The 20457-nt window shown below is 42.3% G+C and overlaps 1 protein-coding gene across 1 annotated transcript in view; it reads left to right on the forward strand.

The window, feature by feature from the left end:
* The window catches only part of LOC124711734 (clathrin heavy chain), a 157717-nt gene that overhangs the window by 87901 nt on the left and 49359 nt on the right, over positions 1 to 20457 (forward strand). Inside the window, exons 3-13 of the mRNA XM_047241945.1 lie at positions 10018 to 10167; positions 10284 to 10402; positions 10478 to 10639; positions 10759 to 10872; positions 10950 to 11123; positions 11319 to 11495; positions 11607 to 11732; positions 12016 to 12204; positions 12830 to 13012; positions 13683 to 13820; positions 13912 to 14023. Coding sequence (XP_047097901.1) covers positions 10018 to 10167; positions 10284 to 10402; positions 10478 to 10639; positions 10759 to 10872; positions 10950 to 11123; positions 11319 to 11495; positions 11607 to 11732; positions 12016 to 12204; positions 12830 to 13012; positions 13683 to 13820; positions 13912 to 14023 — 1644 coding nt within the window. The remainder of the gene's footprint in view (positions 1 to 10017; positions 10168 to 10283; positions 10403 to 10477; positions 10640 to 10758; positions 10873 to 10949; positions 11124 to 11318; positions 11496 to 11606; positions 11733 to 12015; positions 12205 to 12829; positions 13013 to 13682; positions 13821 to 13911; positions 14024 to 20457) is intronic.

Consider the following 20457-nt stretch of genomic DNA (forward strand, 5'->3'; position numbering starts at 1 on the left):
CGGGTTGTATTGATGACGTCCTACGTGACGTGTCTGACGAGATTGTTCGCGCTGCTAACCTTGCTGTCCCGCGCTCATCTGGGCAATTTCGTCGTCGGCAAGTCCCGTGGTGGAGTACGGCCATTGCCATTGCCATCAGTGATCGCCGTCGAGCTTTGCAACACTTTAAGAGGCACCCATCTGTAGCCAGCCTTTCTACCTTTAAGCGCCTTCGCGCTAAAGCCCGTTATTTAATCAAACAGAGCAAGCGGATATGTTGGGAACGATTTGTTTCTTCCCTTGGTTCCACTGTCCCTCTGTCACGGGTATGGGCTACACTTCGCTCTCTCCAAGGTTGCCATCGGCAGTCCACCCTCCCAGGCCTTCACCTCCCAGATGGCATTTGTACGGACCCATTAGTTCTCGCAGAACATCTTGCGACCCATTTTGCAGTGGCATCAGCGTCGGCCTCCTATCCAGCTGCTTTCCTTCATCAAAAACAGCAGGCTGAAGCTGTCACCTTATGTTTCACCACTTGTGAGTCAGAATCTTACAACGAACCCTTCACTGAATGGGAATTTCTTTCTGCTCTATCTTCTTCTCACGATACGGCCCCTGGCCCAGATTCCATTCATAACCAGCTGCTTCAACATCTCAGTGCTCCACAACGGCACCATCTTCTTCGGGTGTTTAACCGTATCTGGCTCCAGGGTGACTTCCCTTCTCAGTGGAGGGATAGCATTGTGGTTCCTGTCCTTAAGCCTGGTCAGAACCCCCTATCTGTTGACAGCTATCGGCCAATTAGTTTGACCAATGTTGGTTGTAAGTTACTTGAACGGCTGGTAGCCCGTCGGCTCACATGGGTTCTCGAATCTCGGGATCTATTGTCCCCTTACCAGTGTGGCTTTCGAGAGGGACGATCTCCAATTGATCATTTACTTCGCTTGGAATCCGCAGTTCGGCAGGCTTTTTCCCAGCGCCGCCATTTGGTTGCAGTGTTTTTTGACCTTCGCAAGGCCTATGACACGGCCTGGCGCCATCACATCTTACTTACCCTTCATCAGTGGGGTCTTCGGGGCCCACTCCCGATTTTTATCCGCCAGTTCCTGATCCATCGGTCATTCAGAGTTCGAGTTGGTACTGCTTTTAGTTCTCCACGGACCCAGGAGACGGGCATCCCACAGGGTTCTGTCTTGAGTGTCCTTCTTTTCCTCATTGCTATCGATGGACTTGTGGCCTCTGTCGGTCCCTTGGTCGCCCCTGCCCTGTATGTGGATGATTTCTGCATTTGGGTTAGTTCCTCCTCGATGCCATCTGCAGAACGGCAGCTCCAGGTGGCTATACGGCGTGCCTCTGCATGGACCCTCTCACACGGGTTTCAATTCTCTCCTTTAAAATCGCGGGTGGTCCACTTCTGTCGCCGTCCTACGGTCCACCCTGATCCAGAGCTCTATCTCGCTGCACAAAGATTGCCTGTGGTTCCACAGTTTCGTTTCCTAGGTCTTCTTTTCGACAACAAGCTCACTTGGCTGCCCCATATCAGACTCCTGAAGGTAGGATGTTTCCGTAAACTCAATGTCCTTCGCTTCCTTGCCCACTCCTCTTGGGGTGCGGACCGTTCCCTCCTCCTCCGTCTTTATCGTGCTCTAGTTCTGTCACGTTTGGACTATGGTTGTCAAGTTTATGGTTCAGCTGCTCCTTCCACGCTGCACGTGCTGGATCCGGTCCACCATCGTGGTATCCGTTTGGCCACCGGTGCCTTCCCTACTAGCCCTGTTGATAGTCTCCTGGTTGAAGCTGGGATCCCCTCCCCCTTTCTGTTCGGCGGTCCCAGCTTCTGGTGTCTTATGCCCTTACTATCCGTTCTTCTCCCGCTCATCCTTCCTATTCTATCCTATTCCCAGACCATGGACGTCGCCCGCCTGACTCCCGCCCTCGGGCGGGTTTACCGGTTGGGCTGCGCCTTGCGTCTCTTAACCGTGATTTTCGGCTTCCTTCTTTGTCCTGTCTTCCTCGCTCCCTCCCCTCCACCCCTCCTTGGTTAGTTCCTCGGCCTCGAATTCGGATGGATCTCCGCCGCGGTCCGAAAGATTCCATCCCCCCGGTGGTGTTCCGTTCCTTTTTCCGCCAAATTTTAAGGGAGTTTCGGGATGCTGTTGTTTTTTACAGTGATGGCTCTAAATCTGCTGATCATGTTGGGTATGCCTTCACGTCCTTTGTTGAAACGGAAAATCATCTACTGCCACCCTCATGTGGGGTGTTTACTGCGGAATTGATGGCAATTTCCCGGGCCCTTACCTTTATTAAACAATCCCAACACAACCGCGTTTTGTTATGTACGGACTCGATGAGTGGCCTTCTTGCTATTGACCGGTGTTTTTCGCGCCATCCCTTGGTCTCTGCCATCCATGACCATCTCGCTGATCTTCACCGTGCTGCTTGTTCCATTGACTTCCTATGGGTCCCGGGCCATGTGGGTATCCCGGGTAATGAGCTCGCTGATCGTTTGGCTGGGGGAGCAGTTACTTACCCCCCCGTTTTCTGTAACCCCTCCTGCAGCGGATTTACGGCTTCACATCAAATCCCACTTTGCACAGTCATGGGCCAATTCTTGGGAGGCTACTCCACTGTCTAATAAACTTCGTGCCATTCAGGTGAATCCAGGCCCATGGCGTTCTTCCTTTCGCCTCTCCCGCAAGGAAGCGACCACACTGTGTCGTCTCCGCATTGGCCATACCAGGCTGACCCATGGTTTCCTTTTGCGTGATGAGCCACCCCCGCTATGTGGTTGTGGAGCCTTCCAGTCAGTGGCCCACATTTTGGTTGAATGCCCCCCTTCTTTTGGCTCTGCGTGCTAAGTACAGACTCCCCCACACTTTACCTTTGATGTTGGCTGACGATTCCCGGATGGTCTCTCTGGTTCTAGGTTTCCTTCGGGAGAGTGGTTTTTATTCTCAGTTTTAAAGTTTTTAATCTCCCTCTGGTGTTGGGGCAGGGCGGTGAGTGTTTGGGTGTCTCCCACTGTAGGCAGTGTTCAGAGATTCCCGATTCACCTCCCTGACCGGAATCCTCTTTTCTTCCCCTTTTACTCTGTTTTTACCCCTTCTTTTTAAGGCTTGGTTAGTTTTCCTATTCCCATACGTACTTTCTGCATTATAGCGGTTGTACCTTTTAAGTCACAGGTGGTCTTGCCTATGCTGCTTCAGCATAGTGTTGGGTTCGTTCTCTTGCCAACTTCCCTCATTTGTTTTTACTATTGACAACGTGACTGCCCTTTTACGTTTCCCCTTTTTCCGTTTTATTGTTCTGACTTTTCTGAGATGTCCCGTTAGCAGAATGGAGTCTATTTGAAACAAGGGACTGATGACCTTGCTGTTTGGTCCCTTTAACCTCAAACAACCAACCAACCAATCGTTCACCCTGGTGACCGTAACCTTAAGAGTACTGGGAAATGGCAGGTACTGTGAAAAAGCAAAGGACGGGAGATCTATGTTCTCAGTCGTTTAAAAATGACTGGGAACTGCAATTCTTTTTTGTTGCCGTTGGCAAATACTCGGTGTTTGCTGTGCCGCTGAGTAATAGGCGGCCAGTGTAAGTTTTCAATTGAAAGACACTACAATACATACCACAAAGAAGAGTGTAGTGTACTCAACAGTGAAGAATGGAAAGCAAAATTAATGTCCTTAAGAAAATGGATGAGACACATATCGATTTTACTGTACGTCAAAGTAACTGATACTTCTTGAACTATTAGACATTAATGTAACACAAGAAACTATTTTACTGTACAGTGTACTGTTTTCAGTTTTCCAGAATGACAACCACATTAAATCTTCACTGCTAGCAAGTTTTAAAATCGCGTTAAGAATTGCACAATCTGGGCAACCTGTTTCTAAAGGGAGTTTGTGAAAGGCTGCTTGATTGATGCTGCAGGTTTCAAGAAATGTCTATCCAAACAGTGACGAGATGTATCAGTGCTATGGTTGGTGATGGGCACAGGCAGCTAATAAATAAGGCTAAAGACTTTGTTGCTGTCTCTGTTGCGCTCGATAAAGCAACAGATCTTACAGATAGCTCAGGTTGTGATATACATACGAGGTGTCTATAACGCACTTTGTGTAACAGAGGACGTTTTGGACTTACTACCTTTGAAAGGGACTACTACAGGTGCAGACATACTCCAAGCTGTCGAGCAAGCAATTGATGGTGTCAGTACGGACTGGAATCAGTTAGTTTTGATAACAGATGGACCACCATCAATGCAGGGCTATCAGAGGACTCGGAGCACGGATGCGCAAAAAGCTAGGGCGCACGGATGAGACGTTGTATGGAATTCACTGCATTTTGCATCGTTGTGCATACTGTAAACTACCTGAAGACACATGGGTTAGGAATCGCCAGTTTCAGCAGTTCTTGGAGGAATTAGAAGCGGAGTATGGCGACGTACCTTACTATACCAAAGTACACTGGCTCAGTCGAGGTAAAATGATGAAAATATTTCTTGATTTAAGTTTGGTCATTGTAAGTCTTACATGAGAAGGGAAAAAGTGAACCTAAGTTGGAAGACCCTTGTTGGATATCAGACCTTGCATTTCTCGTGGCCATTAAGTCTCACATGAACAGCATGAATGTCAGTTTGCAAGGTGAAAATAATTTCTGACATGTTGGAAAAAGTAAATGCCTATGAAAGGAAGCTTGCGCTTTGGGAGAGCCAGCTATTGACAGAAAACACTGCACATTTCCCAACTCTTCGACTGGTCCCTGAAAGTGCTAAGTTTCAAAAATACGTGTCCTTAACACGATTTGCAGATGTTAAGTTTCTACTGTCATTTGCTTCTTTGCTCAACCGTTCTCGTCTCAGTTGAAGATGCTCTGAATGATCTACAGATGGAACTGATCGACCTACAGTGCGATAAGACTGAAGGAAAAGTTCTTTGCAGTGTGAGGTACAAAACAATTCTACGAAAATTTTTCACAACAAGAATTTCCTCACCTGCACCGAGAAGCTGCGAGAGTTATGTCCATGTTCGGGTCAACATATGTTTGTGAAAGATTTTTCTCGGTGATGAAAATGGATAAATCAAGGTTTCGATCAAGCATAAGTGATGAAAATTTTTGCAACTGCTTAAAAAAATGAGCCGTGCTTTTGTACCTGATATTAACTATATCCTTTCTCATGACCAGTGATAAATGTTTGGATTTATTCCTTACATAATTAAAAATTGTTTACTGTGTATTATTGCCTCATTCTGCTCCATGTTACATTATCAGGAAAACTGGTCATTAAACAGATTGTTCCAATGTATACTTACATTTAGGGTTTTTTAATGTGTGAAGGGCTATGCTCAGCTGAAGTCGATAAAACATAAAATTCATCTAATTGTCAGTTATTATGCAGATTGCAGGCGGAACTGATAAAAGATACAGCAATAATGGTATTGAAATAACGGGTGATTGAGAGGTCTGCAGTTACCATTCTGTTCAGAGGTCAGTGAGGCAGAAATTGTGGGTGTAATTGAGGGCACTGAGAATTAGTTATAGGAAACCTTGCATTAGTTTAATGTTATTTGAAATCATGAATAAGGTTCATTGGAAGTCGCTAAGTGCTCTCCTTCCTAAATACTAGATCAGTACGTGCAGTAAGTCAAGCTGCCTTAATAAAAACACACGGTTAACTGTATTACTTCTCTTACTGGGTTAAACTTTTAGCATAAAGGTAGACATCTCAATAAGTAGACTGTGACAGTATTTTAAATGTTTAATATGTGAAATACCTTCCCATGGTTGGCTTGCAAGCTGTGGAAAGAGCTCTAGAATGTGCCATTACAGAGTATCCCAGCAAGTGGATAAAGCGACATCTGTGCGTAGAAACTTGCACTACATCAACGCTGACGGCTGCGGTGTGCACGCTGTGACCCGGAAGTTGCACATGTGCAGGAGCACCCCACGCGTGCAAAATTTCTGGCCGGCCCTGGCCTAGTGTTAGTGGCCCGCACTGGTGACTAGCAACAAAACGAGTTTTAAGACGTTCGCTGCAGAGTTACAGGAATCGTCCTCCGCAGTGAACTTAGTTGAACACATAAGCTCCAGACAAGTCTTCACGGAGACTTACATATATAATCTAATGCATACAAAGTGGGATCCAAAGGTAATTCTGTGGATACTGGTGCCTTTCTCAGTCTTTAAATTAAATGTCCTGATGAGTGTACTCAACAAACCTTGTCCTCAAAAGTTTCTAAAGGACAGAGAGTAAAATAAGAGACAATGCTTCTCTGGTGGCCCTGAAGGTGTGACATTGTGCCTACATAGTTGGATTCATAGCTGATGTCTGGCTGTGGTTCTGTTCCCACACATGAGAGGTAATGATCATGCATAACATGGCCATCATTCCTGTTATCAGACAAGTTCTAATGGGTGCTCCTGTGTCCTGCTTTAACTACACAACATTAGTTAGTCTTCTGCAGTTTCTCCCAAAGAAATGCATTTCACTGGCAACAATTATTCTCCAGTGCTCCGTTATCAGGCTTTTCAGAACTGTGCTGCTCCTGAGAGGTCATCTAGAGGATCTGTGCTTTGGTTTGTACAAATATCAGTGAAGAGATTCCTCTTCATACCTCAGTGGAGGCAATAGTGGTGCAGATGCAAACCACCTCATAAACCCCCTCATAAATTACCGTTTGCAAGGTTCACCTACCTCCAAGCAGACCACTTAATTACATTGAATTGACTGCATTATTGCAGTCACCTCACACAGCTTCCACTTGGTAGCTTCTGCTGAATCCCAGCTCCAAGGTGCCATCTGGCAGGCCTCTGCACCTGGCACACTCCCCCTGGGATGTTGCCCAGGCCGCGAATTACAAACCTTCTCTTCAAAGGTCCTAAAGTCTTGTTTGCCCCCATGACCGTCTAGTGTCTGTTACGTCCATTTCCTTGTGTTCTGGGGTGCTAGTCTTCAACAGCAGCTCTAAAACTGGATGATGGGGATATATTTTCACATCTCATGCTGGTAAGGAATGCCATTTGCTGCCAGGAACGTGTTAAGCGTTTAATGCAGAACTGGTGGTCATTAGCAGAGGCCTCCATTTTATTGAACTGCTGTCCCGACTGTGTTTCAACATAAACTGACTCGATGAGTCAGAATATTGACCTATGCTATTCTTGCTGTACTTCAGTCTCTTATTTGTGACCTTCTTGCTGACCTTTGTTGTCCTGCCTGCTCAGTTGTCTTTATCTGCATCCAAAGTCACTTAGGTGTCATGGAGAATGAACTGGCTGACCATTTAGCTAGAGGGGCACTTACTTGCTCTGTGTTGGCTTGTTGGTGCCAGTTGTGGGTGCACATGAGACCTGCTACTTTGAAATGGATCATCTGGTTGGTTACTGCCTCTTCTAATATAACACACAATCAAGGACATTACTGCAGCACGGCATTCTTCCGTACGTTTCTCCTGGAAGGAATCGGCAGTCCTTTGTTGTCTCTGCATTGGTCATACTGGGGCAATCCATTGTTTTCTTCTGTTTAACAAGCCACCCCCAAATTGTCGTAGTGGAGCCCTGTAGACAGTAGCTCATTTCTTGGTGGAATGCCTCCTCCTTTTGGCCCTCAGTGCTAAGTCTGGATTTGCAGACTCATTGTGTCTATTATTGGCAAACAATTCAGGGGTGGGTTACCTGGTTCTGTTTTCTCCATGAATGTGATTTTTGACAGTTATAAGGTCTTGATTTAACTCCAGAGCAGGGGCAGTGTGGTTGGGGATGGGGTGTCGTGCTTTGTGCTAGGTTGGGGGGCTTCCAGACTCCACTTCCTTAACCACGCTACTCTTTCATCCATCTTTTGCTATGTTCTTATCTTTCAGATGTGATTGCCTCACTCAGTTTTCTATTCCTGATGTTGCACTCTGTTGAATGCTGGGTGCTCTTGACTGCAATGATTAGTGGTTGGACTGATACGGGTGGGACATTCCCTATTGCATACCGAGCGATGGGGCTGCCCATCTCCTGACTTCCTGATTTGCTTCGTCTCCGCTTGTTAGAAATTTCCCGACGCGATCAGAAAACATTCTCAGATGTATCTACTTCTGCATGTGCCACACTTGAATTGAGGATCTGGGGACCTTGTTTGGTCCCTTGCGCGTGCCCCCCCCCCCCCCCCCCTCCAAACCCTCTCTCCACTCCACTTCACCCCCACCAATCATTATTGAATGTTGGCTCATTGGCTTCTTGGAGAACCTTCAAATAGTGTGTGTGTGTGTGTGTGTGTGTGTGTGTGTACAGCTATCACACTCGTGTTGGAGGCAGCCATCTTTAACACAACTGCCACTAGTGCTCCTTACATTGCGATTAAGCACTAGCAAACTGTGTGAGACTAAACTTCATGTATTTCCCTACAAATTGACACAAAATCACCTCTGTAGGTGCTATGGATTAATTTATATAAATTTTCAAAGTTGTAATGTCATTTTTAAAGCACCCTGTATATTTCATTCTTTTTCCATTTTCTGTGCTGAGAGATTCCTTTCATAATATCAAATTGTGATATTTTTCATATGTTTCAATTTGCTTGTAAATATCTGTACATTGCAAAAATATACAGTGCATGTCGAAATTTTTAAGTGCAGATAAGAGGATGAGGAGACAGTGAAACTTCAGAGGTTGAGGATATGTGATGTTTGTTATTGCAAAGTGTTTGAACTTTAAAAGTACAGGGCAGTAAGAACTTTTTGCTAGTATGGCCTTGAAACCCCTCCCATGCCCTGGATTCAGTTGTGAAGGGTGTCTTAAAGCTGTTGTAGCCTCTACTAAGGCAGGCTGCCCCAAATCTGTGTAACTGGTCATTGATATGCTGACACTGGGACAGAGTTGATGTTGGAGCTGGTCCCACACCTCCTATCAGGGGGGAAGGTCTGAGGATATTCCTGACAATGGTAGTACGTCATGCACAGGTTTCATAGAGAAATGTCATGTCGCCTTATTGGAAAAATGATACTATGATGTTGCATGAAAGGAACAGATGACACAGGATGTCAGAGACATCATTCTGCTGTCAGTTCCTTGTCACTACCAGCTGTAACAGGAAGTTGTCTTGGATGGCTTGCCACACCACAATGCCATGAGTAATAAAACTGTGGGTCTCCAAAAGATGGGAAGAATGGGGCCTCTACCCAGGTCACCCTGATATTTGCTGATTGCCCTTCAGGGGACAAAGAACAGCAATTCATTGCTTAAACTGTAACACCATTCATCAGTGGTCCAGGATTGAGGAGATTGGATCACTGTACAGTGATCCTCTTCTGTTGTCAACTGTAAACTTGGCAGTTATATCTTCTCTTGTGCTCCCATGCAGTCCGATCTGGAGCACTGTGACGAGACTGCCCCACAAATCTATGGATTCCACAGTTCGACCAGCTGGCCTGTTGGAGACGTACTATAATGCCCCATTCAAAGTGTTGGGTGCTGATAACGCTATCTGTCCACTTCAGTGATCACTCATCCGATAATTGTTTAAGCTGCTTATATACCCCCATGAAACCTTTTAACACTAACATAGTGTTCTGGCCATTCTACCTGCTAGAAAATTTCAACCCCCCCCCATCATTTTATATATATATATTTATATATGCCTTTACAAGTGTGTGTGTGTGTGTGTGTGTGTGTGTGTGTGTGTGTGTGTGTGTGTGTGTGTGTGTGTGTGTGTGTGTGTGTGTGCGCCTGTGTGTGCGCCTGTCCTTTTTTTCCCCCTAAGGTAAGTAGGTAAGTCTTTCCGCTCCCGGGATTGGAATGACTCCTTACCCTCTCCCTTAAAACCCACTCCCTTTAGTCTTTTCCTCTCCTTCCCTCTTTCCTGATGAAGCAACCGTTGGTTGCGAAAGCTTGAATTTTGTGTGTATGTTTGTGTTTTCTATCGACCTGCCAGCACTTTCGTTTGGTAAATCACATCATCTTTGTCCAGATGTCATTTGGTCAGGCAGTGTAAATTAATTTTGGTGAATTTAGGGGGTAGTTAAAGGATATGTTGTTAACACAATTATTTTGTTACAGCTCAGAAAACCCTTCAGATTTTCAACATTGAAATGAAGAGCAAAATGAAAGCACATACAATGGCAGAAGACGTTATATTTTGGAAATGGATTTCACTTAATACGCTAGCTCTTGTCACTGAGACGTCTGTGTACCACTGGAGCATGGAGGGTAATACAAATTTAAATATATGGAAAAATACTGTAACTTAATAAGTTAGTCACAAACTTCTTAGCGTTCTCTTTTGTATATAGTGATCATAATAAAATTGTAGACAATGTTTTCAGGCGACTCTGTTCCTCAGAAGATGTTCGATAGACACTCAAGCTTAAATGGGTGCCAAATTATTAATTATCGAACTGATCCAAAGCAGTCGTGGTTGCTACTTATTGGAATATCTGCACAGGTGAGTAATCCAAACAAGCATTTCTATTGTCACAAATGTATTCGTCAACTAAGTAATCTTTTTTGTATATTATAGCAAAGCAGAGTAGTTGGTGCAATGCAACTGTATTCAGTTGAACGTAAATGTTCACAACCTATTGAAGGCCATGCTGCGTCCTTTGCCCAATTCAAGATGGAAGGTAATGCGGAACCATCAACTCTTTTCTGTTTTGCAGTTAGGACACTGCAGGGCGGTAAGGTTAGTGGAGTATTCCCAGTCACCTAAACTTAACAAAATGAGTATGTTGTCCACAGTGAGTGCACAATTTACAAGTGAGATAAAACAGCTCATATTCTAAAACAAATTTCTCTTTGCAGCTGCATATAATTGAAGTTGGCCACCCACCAGCAGGGAATCAGCCATTCCCAAAAAAAGCTGTGGATGTTTTCTTTCCACCAGAAGCACAGAATGATTTTCCTGTAGCTATGCAGGTTAGTTTTCTCCTTCCTTGTATCTGCCACCATACACCTATAAACCTGTACTGAAGTTTGAGCGTATTTCTTTCTAGGTCAGTGCAAAGTATGATGTTATCTACCTAATTACAAAATATGGGTACATTCACTTATACGACATTGAAACAGCAGTATGCATATACATGAACAGAATAAGTGGTGATACAATATTTGTAACTGCACCACATGAATCATCAGGGGGAATCATTGGAGTCAACCGTAAAGGACAGGTTTGTGCATAATAAATTTTTTATGAAAATCTGTAACAGATAAATTTGGTAATTTGATGTAAGGCGAGATGTGCTAAAGTTCATGGACTGGAGCAGATCTGCCAGTTAATTGTCTCCTTGTTGTAGACAAAGAAAAGATGTTAGTACACACAATAACACAGTTCAGAAAAGATACAGTAAAACTTACTGTTACAGGTGCTGTCTGTGAGTGTTGAAGAAGACAATATAATACCTTACATAAATAGTGTACTGCAGAATCCAGATTTGGCCTTGCGTATGGCTGTACGTAATAATCTTGCTGGTGCGGAGGACTTGTTTGTCAGAAAATTCAATCTACTGTTCCAAAATGGGCAGTATGCAGAGGCTGCCAAGGTATATTTAATTAGTAAGGACCTAGTTCGTTGGTGAATTTTAAAATATGATCATCTATAGTTGTACCCCAATCCATAAATTAATACTGATATATGAATCCAAATTTTTAAGGTCGCTGCAAATGCACCGAAAGGAATTTTGCGAACACCGCAGACTATTCAGCGTTTCCAGCAAGTACCTACACCGCAGGGCCAGACTTCTCCTCTGTTGCAGTATTTTGGTATTTTATTGGACCAGGTGAGATTCATAGAAACAGTTTTAAATTAAAAGATAAGGAGAAAAGACTTCTAAGAACGTGTATTAAAGTTCAAAACAGCGCAGTAAATATTCTGCTAAAAACTGAACGGAGATTTGTTGGTATTCTGGGTACATTTGTGTGTCCTTAGTTGCAGAAGACACATGTCATTCAGTGAGACTTCTTGTTCATGCAGTTGGTTTTAAGTAGTGAACTAGATTTTATGTAGAATTAAGTGTGATGTAGTGGCTGTAACAAACTAATGTTAAAAGCTATGTTTTTCAGGGGCAACTAAATAAATACGAAAGTCTGGAACTGTGTAGGCCTGTCCTACAGCAAGGCCGTAAACAATTATTGGAAAAGTGGCTGAAAGAAGACAAACTAGAGTGCTCAGAAGAGCTTGGAGATCTGGTAAAGCAGGCGGATCCCACGTTAGCGTTGTCGGTATATCTGAGAGCTAACGTTCCCAATAAGGTATGTAGCCAGTAAAGTTACTTAAGTAAACATTGTACTTACACATCAACAGTTGTTCCTAATATAAATTCCCCAGTAACTTAACTTTAATATAAAAAGTGGTTAAATTTGTATTGAATTACAACAAATTAAACTACCTTGTAAGATTAATACATAATGTGGTTTGAGCTTTTGCTGTGTTAAAAGTATTTCAATAGTAAAACATAATCACTAAACAGAAAATTCTGCTCCCTACCCCTTTCCTCCTCCTCCTCTACCTCCCCCCCCCCCCCCCCCAATTGTTTTATTTCATAGTTGCAATTTACAGATTTTCTTGATTTGTACACATTACCACCATTCTAATGGGATCTCTTGCCTGGCACTTCCTGTGTTACTTCATTCAAATTAATGTCAAACTATTTAATATTGTCACCCTTATCCAAGTAAAATTAGTTGCATTTGCCAGGGTTCACTGCACATTCGGTAGCTATTAAGATTACGAATGTGTGCGTAATTCCTTGTTTAATAGCTTTCTACATTTCCCCAGTCAGCCTTGTATTTGTCAAAGATATTGCATAAATTTCAGTCAACAAAAGTTATCAGAGATTGGCTTGCAAATAATAATTTATCCTTAAATTTTTTGCAGGTCATCCAATGTTTTGCTGAGACTGGACAGTTCCAGAAGATAGTGTTGTATGCCAAAAAAGTGGGTTACACCCCAGACTACATATTCCTACTGAGAAATGTTATGCGCATAAATCCGGACCAGGGAGTTACTTTTGCGCAAATGTTAGTCCAAGATGATGAACCTCTTGCAGATATAAATCAGGTAAACCTCCTGTTGTTGTGTACTGTGGCATGTATCTTGAAGTAACAAGTGTGTTGGCAATGATTATACTAATAATTTGGCTGTTCACACACTGATTGTTGTGATGAATTAAACAGTATGAGTATAAACCACTTGTGCTTCAGCTTAAAATAGACCTTAAAATAGTTTGCATAGTTTGCATAGTTGAACCAATCTTAATATAAATACTAAGATTGGAAGAAAAAGATCATTAGTTATTGTTTATTTTTCCTACTACTTAAAATTTTTTCAGAAACTAAATATCTTTAACATTTAGTGGTAGGGTGAGGGGGAAATTTGTGAGCTCCCTTATAAGAGGATAAAAGATATGCATGGCTATGCATTCACTTTGTGCTTATCTAAAATGTACTTAATATTGTGTGCATTTTGCTTTTCAAATTGGAGAATGTGAAGTCTTCAGTCACAGACTTCATTTAGCATGAGATTGGATTTTCTTGTTCTAACTACTGGACACTAAACTAAACAAGCATTTCATCCCTACTCCACCAGTTAATATGTACTTTTCCAGCCACATGAACAGTGTTTACTATTTTGTGGTTGGGTTTCAGTTGAGCACTCATTCAGCATAAAGTATGAAACACTAATCTGAATAAGAGGGAAGATAGTATAGTATAGTATGTGAATTTTACAGATCGTGGACATCTTCATGGAGCAAAACATGGTACCACAGTGCACAGCCTTCTTATTGGACGCTCTGAAAAATAATAGGCCTGCTGAAGGACCATTACAGACAAGATTGTTGGAAATGAATTTGATGTCGGCACCACAGGTAAAAGAAACATGGTGTATATAAGAGATGCTATTATATGTTGCATAAAAGTTTACAATAATGTTGTTGTATGCATTGGAATCTTCCCCAGGTTGCTGATGCAATACTTAGCAATCAAATGTTCACGCATTACGACAGAGCCCATATAGCACAGCTCTGTGAGAAAGCTGGCCTTTTGCAAAGAGCACTAGAGCATTATACAGGTATGTAACATTTAGTTTTTTACTATAACTTGTGCAAGTAAAAGGCAGACGAATTCTTTCCTGTAAATTATGTTCAGTGCATTGATAACACTGAAAAATTGTCAGATTACACAAAAATGTCTCCAAAAGTACAGCGTCTAATTTAGTAATTACAGGTTTTTACAAGAAATAACCACTCAGAGTAGGAAGATCCATACATTGCTAGTGCAAGTTTTTCCTTGCGTTTAAATGTAAAAAGTTTTCTGTGGTAAAGTTTCTCCACTGTCAAGATAGCCCGATGAGCAGTTTTGACCTACTGTCACTGGCATTTCATGTAATCTGAACATGCTATTCATACTATATTGCAATACGAAATATATGTCCATTATTACATAACAGTGCTGTTGGCTGCAGTGCTTCTATGTGACAATTTCTACATTTTCCAAACTGTCAAGTTTCTGCATTACTTAATGTCCCAGAAGTAAAAAATTTCAAAATTCCTGTCAACAAAAGTATTAAATACAGTGCAGGCTTCCAAGCTTAATGTTTTTCCTTGAGATAAATCATCCTGTTTTAATGTTCAATAAACAGGTTCCATGGAGAAAGTTTGTTGAATTCTGACAGTGCTTAAAAAATGAATGTAGTGCACTTTCTGATATAGCTGAAACAGGTAAACCATTTAATCATGGCTATGCAAACATTTTTCCATGTTAACTGAGATAGCATAAAAGTGGGTGTTAAAGCTCATTCAGTAGAAAAGTGAATGCTAATACCTTCCACATTACTGTCAACTACTTCCATTAAATGTCTTTGTGGCTTTCTCTGAACCTTAAATCGTGCCCAAATGTGAAAGTCGCATCAAAATTCAGTGTTGTGTGAAAGGCTTTTTGTTCCAGTAACAGACCACAATATTTGACACCAGGTAATCAATTTTGGTCTGTGATGAATATCTCAGCTACATACACCAAAGATGCATCTTGCTGTAAAAACTGCATCAGGCTTAAAAACTGCATCAGGCTTAAAAAGTAGACAACCAGGTATAAATTTTAGACAAAAATAAACCATGTGCACAGTGGTATTACCCCCCCCCCCCCCTGGATGCCAGCTTGAAGGTGCCATCCAGCAGGCATCTGCATAAGGTCTTCCCATGGTTTCCAGTTCTCTCCTACAAAACATGGTAATGCATTAGCACTATCTGCCACAGTCCAGCCTGACCTAGAACTCAGATACCTAGCATCTGGATGTTGTAGCCTTGTTTTTGAAAGAAAGCTGACCTAGCTGCCTATTTTCATCAGCTGAAGACTAGCAGCATATGGAAACTTAATGCTCTCTCCTTCCTACTCCACACAACTTGCAGTGTAGATTGTGTATCTTTTTATCTGTGTTCACTAGGTCCTGATACTGTCCAGACGGGATTGTGGTTGCAGGTTTATGACCTAGTGGCATCTTCAGCCTTGAAACTGCTAAACCCATGATGTGTCTGTCCATTGCTGTCTTTCAAACTATTCCTGTAGAATCTCCTTGCCCAAGTGGATCTTCCCCTCTTCAGATTCCACATTACCAGCTCTTGGTTTCCTTTACCAGCTTTTGGTTTCCTATGCAGTTGCCATTAAACTATTGTCCAATCCAGCCACGTATCACATTCTCTTTACACATGAGGGGTGTCACTCAGGATTCTAGCCCTCGGCTGGGATTAGCAATTGGAATGTGCCTTTGTTCCTTCTGGCAAGACCTCTATCTCCCCTCCCTGGATTGTATTTCCTCAGTTTTCTTCTGCACTTGCCCATGGATAGTGCCTAGGCCATGGATTAGGAACATTTCCGTCAAAGGTTTGAAAGTCTTGGCTGCCCTTGTGACCTCCTAGCATCTGTTACATCAGTTAAAAATTTTCAGAGTGCTGCCATCTTTCACACAAATGGCTTTAAAATTGTGGATGACTGGATATGTTTTTACCTTGCATGCCAGTAAGGAGTGCCATTTGCTGCCAGTAATGTGTAGTGTATTTACTGCAGAGCTGACAGCCTTTAACAGAGCCCTCCATTTTATTAAACTGCAGTCCATTGACTGTGTGAGAGTATCAACTGGCTCGGTGAGCTGTTTCCAGAATATTGACTGATGCCCTTCTTGCGACATTTTAGTGTCGGAAATTCGTAATCTCCTCGCAGACCTTGGTTGTCCTGACTGCTCAGATGTTGTGTGAAGTCATGTGGGTATCATGGGAATGAACTGGCTGGCTGGCTGGCTGGCTGGCTAGCTAGAGGAGCACTTACCCACTCCCTGTTCACCTTGCTGATACCAGTAACCAATTTGTTGGTGCACGTGAGAGCTCTGATCACTCAGAAGTGGGACGACATCTGATGGGTTAATGCCCCTTCTAATAACAGATAATCAAGGACACTACTGCAGCATGGCACTCTCCCTTCCACTTCTGGAAGGAATCAGCAGTCCTATGTTGTCTCCACATTTGTCATACTGGGTTATTCCATAGTTTTGTTGTGTAATGAGCCATCCTCGCATTTTGATTGTGGACACTTGTAAGACAGTAGCTCATACCTTGATGAAATGCCCCTGTCCTGTTAGTCCTCCATGATGAGTACAGACTTCTGATGTTGGTGGACAATTCATGGATTGTCTACCTGGTTCTCAGTTTTCTTTGTGAAGGTGGATTTTGTTTTCAGTTATAAGGCTTTGACTTACTTGCAGAGCAGTGGTAGGGTGACGGGGATGCGACATTTCTTACTGTCTGGGATCACAGACACTACCTGCATGACCAGGCTATTCTCTCGTCCTTATTTTGCTCTGTTTAATCGCTTTCGTCTTAGGTTTGCCTCCTTTTTGCTGCACCCAGTTCTCTATTCTAGGTGTTGCACTCTGTAGGATAGTAATGGATCAGGGGTGGTAAATTTCCTGTTGCATGTAGAGCAGTCTGCTGACTTCCTTAAAAGCCTCATCTGGTTTTTATTATTGACCATACAAAAGTCCATTTTGTTGATAGCCTTCTCACTTTTTCTGTCACGAATATCTCATCTAGGTCAGAATTAGGTCTCAGTGGACATCTGTACTTTGGCATGCACCGTTCTTAGATTGAGGGACTGAAGACCTTCTCTGGACACTTTTGTGCTCACTAGAAAATTAGCATGTAGTAATATAAATCTACAAAGAATTAGTTTCTGTAACTGGTCATTATAAGCTCGGCCATTAATACTTCTCCTTTTCAAGGAAAATTTAATTTCCTATCACAGTGAAGAGGTGTCAATACAAAATAAAATGTAGTGGCTAATCATGAGTTCAAGGTTTTATATAGAGCAAGTACAGCATCATAGACTACAATTTGACAAATTATGGCCAGTCATTTAAATGCTGCTGTTAAACAGAACTTACTTATTGTACTTGCATTACATATAGTTTTTTATAAAAAACTACAGATAAAGAATACCATATGTAGATGAAACTCCAACAAAAATAAATACAATAAGAATGAGTGAACTGTGCCCATGCAAAATTAAACTGACGTGTTGATATGTTTGGAGTTGGCTCATCTTTGATGTGCCCAAAAAAAACCAGACTAATAATGTGTGAAATACATTATAAATGGTTTTCATCATTGTCACTGTGGTAAAACAATTTTCTGCATGTCACCATAAACGAAGTATTAGTTCGAAAGACGAGCATCGACTGTGCCAAATGATGTCCATATTAGGTTACATCCATACGCATACAAAGTCCCCAGCTGTGGTATCTGTTCGTATGTTTGTGCTGATCTCAAGAACTACTCTACAGATTTTGATACAGGTTTCACTAACTCTTTCAGGAGGAAAGTTTCTGGGCATGGAGATAACGCAGAAGGCTGCCATACTGGCAGGAGCTACTGCTGTGAGGCAGCTGGTTTGAGATGAAGCAGACCTCATAAACAACCTGCAACGCAGGATGCATTACACATTAAGCTAATAGACATTTTTATTATAGTTACTGCATAAGGGGGATGAAATGTGGGAAAAGATCATGCAGAAAATGTACCGCATGCCTTATTGGTGCTGCAGTCAAGCAGGTGGCAAGTGTCATAGCTCATGCTGCAGTTCCACACATTGGGTGGTGTGGTAGCTAGCTGGTACCACTGGTAAGAGATGTCACTCCATGTGCCAGTTAAATACAGCACAAGAAACATTAGTGCCTCTTGAGCACTTAACTTGTGTGGCCTTCGTTTGTGAGAGTAATGGTATTCATTTACCTAATGATCTGGTGTAAACCCATAGCAGACAACAGTGAGATTCTTTGGGGGAAAAATTCAGCATATTTCGAAAGGAATGGCTAGTGGGGAAATGCATGGTGCATTTGTCACAGTAAAAAAATCCACTGCAATAGAAACTGGAACTGTGAGAGAAATTGTTTGGGGAAGATGCACTATCAAAGATAAGCATAAAGCTGAAATTGGGGCCTTCTGTCAACAGTTAGACCTGTCCCATGTTATAACCAAAAGTTTGAGAGGTCCCAAGTTCAGTAGTGCAGAAGTTCCCCCAATTGTGGAAGTCTGTTATTTCTGTTACCAACAAATAGACCTGATTCTTTGAGGATTTCTACGTTGAAACTGGTATCATGCTCAGTAAACTGAGAGGATGGTTTGATAAGTCTGGTAAAAAGCAAGGAAAAATGTTTCGTAAAACTCGTATAACTTCTCGTCGGTCTCCTTAGAAGATGTTCTGCCGGAAAAATGAATCTGTCAAAAACTGTGGGAAATACACATTAACTGCACGATTAAAATTTTTTCTCAGTGAACCAAAGTTTAAAGTTAGGGAACAGGAGGAATTCACTTGGGACCAAGTGTGGTGAATAGGGTGGATAAGGAACCAATTCAAATCCCAATCCATGCAGTGTTGACATTCTCATCACTGCTGTGTGGGATGGAGCATTATTCTGGTGAAAACATTTTTAATGTGCCAGCAGCAGTCTGTTCAGCCAATGCAAGTTCCAAATGATCCAGTAATGAAGCATAGTAGTTGCTTTCTGGTTTTACCTTTTCCAATAATGTGAAGATTATTCCATGGAAATTTCAAAAGTGGCCATCACTTTAACAGGTGATGAAATGATCTTTGCCATCTTCAGTGCACTATCAGCAGCCATTGTCTGTTGTTTTGACTCTGGTGTATAGTGATGGACCAGGTTTCACTAAGTCGCACATCAGTGCAACAGCCACTCACGGACTGTGATTAAATATCACCAGGCATTGTGTTGAAATGCTGGTCTGGATACACTTCTGGTGGATGGTGAGCAATCATGGCACCCACATCTCGCACATCTTCTTCATAGCAAATTTTCTGTGCATGGTATTATGCACTCGCTCAATTGAGATGCCTAGTCTTGGCAGTCGGACAAATTATTCGGTGGTCATGTATTACTTTGGCATGGATTTTGTCAATAGTTTTCTTTGTGGTGACCTCAGTTGGACTGCTGAAGTGTGCTTCATTGTTGTCGGACCACGTTTAAAATCATTAACTGAGTGTGGTAGTCACTGATGTTGCAGTATCCACATGTTCATCCTGGTCTGTCCTGATTTGGGTCGCAGTCCAGCCCTTCACATCTTCAATAAGTCAATACGCCGACCAATTCAGAGCTGTCAACAATGAACTGTATGCTGTACATTGTTGAAATTCTTTGTGATGCTTGGAATAATAAAGTTCACCAACCAAAAGCTGCAACAAAAATTATCCTTACTTTCATGGAAATTTAGCAGACATAGTAAACCACCCTTATTTATGAAAGAGCTTTGCCATCTCGGTGAGGAAATAGAAATATTTAGCTCTGGAGGGAGCATATAGATGGATGGTAGCTAGTTTAAAAAAAAAAGTTGACCTTGCACTGCATAAGTACATACCAAATAAAACTGTTAATGATCAGAGCCCTCCATGATACACAAATGCTGTAAAGAAACGGGCTACTGTGTATGATAGGTATGAAACAAAGTACTGGGCTTCAGGGAGGTGGTGAATGAAACACTCCTTGCTGTAGAAAGCAATGCATGAATCATTAAACGACTGCTGTAGCAAAATTTTGTGAGGATATCTTCTACAAAACCCAGAGAAATTCTGTTTGTTTGTAAAGGCTGTTAGTGGGTCACAAGTGAGTGTCCAGTCACTAATGGAAGAGGCAGGAAGTGAAATTTAGGGTAGCAAAGCAAAAGCAGAAAAGCTTAACTCAGTTCTCAAATGTCCTTTCAAAAAAGATGACTCAGGGTATTGCTCAAATTTAATGTTCATACCACTGTAAAGATGAAGTGTGTGTTAGCAGTGTTGACACACAATGAAATCATTAAAACTGAACAAAGCTCCAGGGCCTGAAGTAATCATGATCAGGTTTTACACTAAATAGGCGACTGAGTTCTCTCTTCATTAACTGCAATCTATGAAGCTCCCTTGAACAAGACTATGTTCAGAAGTTAAAGGAAAAAAATGGAAATGGGC

The sequence above is a fragment of the Schistocerca piceifrons genome, chromosome 8 (genome assembly GCF_021461385.2).
Source record: "Schistocerca piceifrons isolate TAMUIC-IGC-003096 chromosome 8, iqSchPice1.1, whole genome shotgun sequence".
NCBI lineage: Eukaryota > Metazoa > Arthropoda > Insecta > Orthoptera > Acrididae > Schistocerca > Schistocerca piceifrons.